General features: G+C 41.4%; 1 protein-coding gene across 2 annotated transcripts in view; it reads right to left on the bottom strand.

Moving 5' to 3' along the window:
• The window catches only part of apol1 (apolipoprotein L, 1), a 13,715-nt gene extending 7,891 nt beyond the window's left edge, over window positions 1-5,824 (bottom strand). Inside the window, exons 1-11 of one of the 2 annotated variants that reach the window (XM_005728989.1) lie at window positions 5,762-5,824; window positions 5,637-5,684; window positions 5,445-5,519; window positions 4,718-4,786; window positions 4,529-4,582; window positions 4,367-4,438; window positions 2,716-2,763; window positions 2,358-2,423; window positions 1,898-1,957; window positions 1,594-1,674; window positions 1,439-1,489 (exon numbers count right to left, since the gene is read on the bottom strand). In XM_005728989.1, the coding sequence (XP_005729046.1) occupies window positions 1,439-1,489; window positions 1,594-1,674; window positions 1,898-1,957; window positions 2,358-2,423; window positions 2,716-2,763; window positions 4,367-4,438; window positions 4,529-4,564 (414 nt within the window). In that variant the 5' untranslated portion in view covers window positions 4,565-4,582; window positions 4,718-4,786; window positions 5,445-5,519; window positions 5,637-5,684; window positions 5,762-5,824. The remainder of the gene's footprint in view (window positions 1-1,438; window positions 1,490-1,593; window positions 1,675-1,897; window positions 1,958-2,357; window positions 2,424-2,715; window positions 2,764-4,366; window positions 4,439-4,528; window positions 4,583-4,717; window positions 4,787-5,444; window positions 5,520-5,636; window positions 5,685-5,761) is intronic. The other variant, XM_005728990.1, reaches the window with a different exon arrangement.
• Between the last annotated feature and the right edge of the window lie 160 nt (window positions 5,825-5,984).

Here is a 5,984-nt window from a genome sequence, read left to right as displayed (position 1 = left end):
AGAGGTTCTGGTGCGAATGGACCGGAGCCTCCTGCCTGAGGGGAGCAGGTCAAACAGACTGTGTCCAGGGTGAGAAGGGTCAGCTGAGATCCGAGCTTTTAGAGGTTCCCCCACCAAGGCTTAAAATAAAGGAGGGCCTGAGAGGTGCCTCCAGGGTTTTTTGTCCCAACACTATAGGCCCTTTTCCATTAGTACCTACTGGGTTCGACTCTGATTGACTGGTTTTCCATTACAACCCAGTAGCGCCTTAGCTGTGTCTCAATTACTAGGCCGCATCCTTCAGAGGCTGCAACTGAAGGCCATTTATGTTACAGCGACGTAATGAAGGCTGTCCCAATTCAAAGGCTGCTCCAAATGCGGCCAACAACTGTGTCCTTCATTTCCCCTGATTTGAAGGATGGGTCGGTAGTATCCTTCGTGGCCCAACCTATCCCAGAATTCATAGCACGGCCCAGCCAATTCCAGTTTCCAACAATGGCAGCAGCTACTTGGTTTTAATATTACTCTACTCCAGCCCACGTAGACCGCAAATGTCGGGTCCTTCGAAGGATGCGGCCTAGGAATTGGGACACAGTTCTTGTTTGCCTGCTTGTTGTCATAGCAACGCGTCTGCGCATGCTGTTGTTTTTCTTACTCATTTTATGTATTTTCAAATGTTTCAATATTGCTACTGTTGTAAATTCTGCCACAGGCGACTTTGTTTTAGGTGGAAAGGTGAAAAAGTAATTAAGTTGCTTTTATTAAATTTGATAAATGATTGACACGACACATAACGTATAACATGAGCAGGCAATGAAACAGTATTAGTATGAGCATACGACAAGGTAGTGAAGGGGTTAAAACATGAAGACATGAAACACTCGATAAGAAGGAAGAACTTGAAAAGTTAGGATTAGCCACCACAAATAATTCAGGTTTGTTTTCATCGGCTCTTTTATACCACACAGTATAAAAACAAAAAACAACAACAACCACAGGCTCACGGAAGTCATTCTATTGAGATCGGTCCATCTATATAGATATGTATTATTTTGAAAACCCAAAAAACTGGCATATGCAGAGGGTCTAGTCTGACCCACAATGATGACTAGACAGACGTAACATTTTTTTGTATTGTGCAGGAACGTACTGAAGTAGCAGATAATGATATTATGAATCAGGTTAGGCAAACATTTGATCAGTTATATCTGATCCCACAGGTTTGCTCACATGCTAAAATGAAAAGTAAGGAGAAACTTCAATTCTTCACAAGAATAAAGACGCCATCCATCCATCCATTTTCTTCCGCTTATCCAGGAGAGAAGAATAAAGACATTTCTGACTGGCGGTCAGAAAGAACCAGCCGTCATAGTCAACTTCTGATAATCAATACTTGTCTAAAATAACATTAAACCCTTTTTTAGAGTCTAATCGTTGTACTGTATGAAAATGTTAATACCTGTTGGTTGTTCTGCTCTTGTCGACTGTGTCCAATTATTCTGTTCAGCTCCTGAAATTAAACCACAACAGTTTTCTAAACGATAAGGGTTTAAAGTAGTGCTTTAATACACATCATCACAGACAGAAACTATTCCCTAAACTCAGGGAGCTCACCTCTTCTGATGGTCGGGCAGGAACTGCAGGAGGCTTAGCAGGTTTTTCTTTCTTCTCTCTGGAGGTCATGTCTTTGCCTTCCTGTACAGGACAAAAATACAATACTTGTTCCAAAGCTGAAACTGAATGTGAAACAGCCAGTTAATGCCAAGTACTGGCTTTCTATTTATATAAAGCAGTGCATTTTAAACATTTTGATTCTTTTAAAGCCACTCAAATGATCTAATCTGTATTCTAACAGTTTACCTCAAATATAATAAAACTCTGGGCAATTAAAGCAAAACCTGATAAATGCAAACCATACGTTGTTATCCTCACTTCTTCTTGGTTTTACTTTGTCATGTGACGACGTCCCCTTCACCTCCTGCTCAACGAAATCACATCAACAAAGAGAGCAGAAGTTAGAATATTCCAACAAAGACCACACGTCACAAAAAGAGGCAGCCGTGTTTGACTGCATGTGAACCTCCTGAGTTGGTCTGGATGGGACCAAGATAGCTGCACTCCTTTCCCGTCTTTCGTACTGGTTCATGTTACTTTTGACCTCACAAGGGCACACACACACACACACAAACCCAAAAACAAACGCAGTGTAACTGAAGGCACTAGCGCATGACGACAGGGAGGTTTGATAAGAGGAAGTCATGCAGAGAGGAGAAGGAGGAAGTGGTGAAAGGTATGGAATAAGAAGTGTGAGTATTTTTGACTGCATGTATGTGGGTGGGTAATTTGAAGACTCACAGTGACGCATTAAATAGACTTACTGGTTTTGATTTTTCTCCCACTTCTTTTTCATTCTCCTTGAGTGTTTCTGCATCTTCTGTGTCTTTCTGAACAAAAGGAAAATAAATATTGGGCTTGTGAATATAAAAATGAGGTGGCACTTTCATGAAATTAGGGAACCAAATGGAAAAAATACACCCCACACCAGCACTTTATGTAGTCTGCAAAATCTGTGGGATAAATAGTACCATCTACACCACTGCCACCATCCTTAATGTGTGCAAAACATCGTTACTGCTAAAAAATGAACAATCACCACCATCACCAAAAAACAGCCACGATTACAAGTGCCTCAGTAACACCTTGACCAACATCAAACATATTTAGCAGTGTAGTTACTTTTTGGCGGAAAGATATCAGTTTGGACATGGCTCCAACCACGGCATTCTGGGAGGGAGAAAACATCAGGAGAATATTGAAGCTTAAAGTTAATAAAGCTTTTATTCGTGTGGTGTCCGAGTCTATATTTACAGTGGCTTGCAAAAGTATTCGGCCCCCTTGAACTTTCCCACATTTTGTCACATTACAGCCACAAACATGAACCTCCGCCCCAGTCTCAAGTCTTTTGCAGACTCCAAGAGGTTTTCTTCCAAGATTGCCCTGTGTTTGGCTCCATCCATCTTCCCATCAACTCTGACCAGCTTCCCTGCTGAAGAGAAGCAGCCCCAGAGCATGATGCTGCCACCACCATATTTGACAGTGGGGTTGGTGTGTTCAGAGTGATGTGCAGTGTTAGTTTTCTGCCACATATAGCGTTTTGCATTTTGGCCAAAAAGTTCCATTTTGGTCTCATCTGACCAGAGCAGCTTCATCCACATGTTTGCGGTGTCTCCCACATGGCTTGTGGCAAACTGCAAACGGGACTTCTTATGGTTTTCTGTTAACAATGGCTTTCTTCTTGTCACTCTTCTATAAAGGCTGACTTTGTGCAGTGCACGACTAAAAGTTGTCCTATGGACAGATTCCCCCACCTGAGCTGTAGATCTCTGCAGCTCGTCCAGAGTCACCATGGGCCCCTTGGCTGCATTTCTGATCAGCGCTCTCCTTGTTCGGCCTGTGAGTTTAGGTGGACGGCCTTGTCTTGGTAGGTTTACAGTTGTGCCATACTCCTTCCATTTCTGAATGTTCACTTGAACAGTGCTCCGTGGGATGTTCAAGGCTTGGGAAATCTTTTTGTAGCCTAAGCCTGCTTTAAATTTCTCAATAACTTTATCTCTGACCTGTCTGGTGTGTTCTTTGGACTTCATGGTGTTGTTGCTCCCAATATTCTCTTGGACAACCTCTGAGGCCGTCACAGAGCAGCTGTATTTGTACTGACATTAGATTACACACAGGTGCACTCTATTTAGTCATTAGCACTCATGAGGCAATGTCTATGGGCAACTGACTGCACTCAGACCTGAATAATTTCGCACAGCCCACTTTGCAGTTTTTTATTTGTATAAAATGTTTGTAATCATGTATGATTTTCGTTCCACTTCTCACGTGTACACCACTTTGTGTTGGTCTTTCACGTGGAATTCCAATAAAATTGATTCATGTTTGTGGCTGTAATGTGACAAAATGTGGGAAAGTTCAAATACGAATACTTTTGCAAGCCACTGTAGATCTCCAGATTTAAATTCTGTGGAAGCCTTATGGCCACAGCGGGGTGGCATTCCTGGTTTTGTTTTGTCTTAGTCCTTTTTTAAAATGATTTTTTGAGGGGGACTTTTAAGCCTTTGTTGAGACAGGACAGTGGAGAGAAGACAGGGAATAAGTGGAGAGAGGGCAGGGGAAAGACATATCGTAAATGGCCTCAGGGATGCATCTTAAAGACTTTCAATGGTGGTGAAACTAAACCCAACTTTTAACTGAATGAACAGGAAGCAGCAAGCTTCCTACTAAATAAGACTTCCCCTCAGTGTCTGTCAAACGTACCTTGAATTAAATAAACTGAGAAATGTCAAACAAATGTACTTTAAACAGGGAAAAATATCTATAGCCGTACCTGCTTATGGCCTGATGACTTCTTGTTGCTGACAGTTAAATCTTCTTCTATTGAGCCTGCCTCCTTTTCATTCTGTACAGAACAGACAGAAATCAACGGATGAATGTGGCTGTACAATCCTCAGATTTTTTTCCCCCAAGGGATAATCAAGAGCATCCTTACTTTGTTTGCATATCGAAATGGATTCAGCTTTGTCATTCCCCCAGCCAGTTTATTCTGAATATGAGGTAAAACAGAATTTTAAATGAAGAAGAAGAAGAAGAAGAAGAAGAAGAAGAAGATCCTGCTTCCTGTTCATTCAGTCAAAAGTTGGGTTTAGAAGAAGAAGAAGACCCAAACATTAACACAAACCTGTTTTTGAGTGGGCTGGTTATCTCCATGGTCCACTTTCTTCTCGTCATCGTTGTTGGAGCTTTTCTCCTGTGGATGATGCCAATTTTGATTGAGTTAATGTCACAATACCCCGCTCACTTCGATCTTCTTCTGCTATCCAATTTGCTGTGGCTTCTTTCCGCGTCAGCACCATGGGAAGCAGAACTTTTGGCTGCTCTGCTCCCAGGCTGTGGAACTCTCTACCCTCAGATGTAAGAAACATTGGTTCTCTCTCCCAGTTTAAATCTCAACTCAAAACCCATCTGTTCACTGTGAACCCACTGTTTGTTAATTTGATCTTGTTCTTTTGTTTTTATTGTTCTTCATTTTGTCATCTCTATTATGCGTTTTATTCTATTGTTAAGTGTCCTTGGATGTCTTGAATAATCATTTTTAAAATGCTTTTGAGGCATTCGCTCTCTCCGTCCCTCATATATTTTAAGCGACCTCTCACTTGTTTATCACTGCAGAGCGTGCTCTTCATCATTTGACTGAAACCATTATGAGGTAAAACAAAAACAGCTACCATTTAGAGTAAATCATCAAGCCAAACTGTTGTTTTTCTTTCTTCAAAAAAATTAAAACACTGTTATATTCGTGCATCCTCTGATTAAGCACGGGTCATCAATATCATCATATCATCAATCACTGTGAGGCAAAATCTCCTTTAAAGAGAGCTGAAATTCAGCTTGGTGAAACAACCAACCTCCTTGGTTTTGGGCTTCCCTGTGGCAGAACTGTTCTCCTGTGAGTCTCCTGAGTGGTCAGTCTTTTCCTTATCCTGGTAACATACAAAGTATGTACCGTATATCACAAACCAGAAAGCATAATCACATGTGCATCGCACAGGCAGGTAGAGGACGTGATATGACGTGATATTACTGAAAAAGGAAATAACCTGAGAGGAGGAGGTGAAGGGACTCCTCAAGACCTTTGCAACGCCACCCTGACAGAATTCAGAGCAGTTAAGGTTAGAAACTGATCGTATTTCCTGTATATTGTAACAGTAACCTTATCACTTACTTTTGAAGACTTCTCCACGGCACTGTCATTACCAGCAAGGAGTTCATCATCGACAGACAAATCATCCTTAACAAAAGGGTAATCAAACAAAAAAGTCAGTCAGACAAAAACAGCAGTGTTAACTCCAAAACAACCCAGTATCAAAAAGATTCATTGTTAAAGTCATACAAGCAATGTCCTTACATTTGAGCCCTGCAACAAATCACCAAATCACTTTTGAAAA

This window comes from Pundamilia nyererei, unplaced genomic scaffold (genome assembly GCF_000239375.1).
Source record: "Pundamilia nyererei isolate P.nyererei 1_Seehausen unplaced genomic scaffold, PunNye1.0 scaffold00031, whole genome shotgun sequence".
NCBI lineage: Eukaryota > Metazoa > Chordata > Actinopteri > Cichliformes > Cichlidae > Pundamilia > Pundamilia nyererei.
The sequence above is the reverse complement of the archived record's forward strand: the minus strand, read 5'-3'. Positions and strand labels throughout refer to the sequence as shown.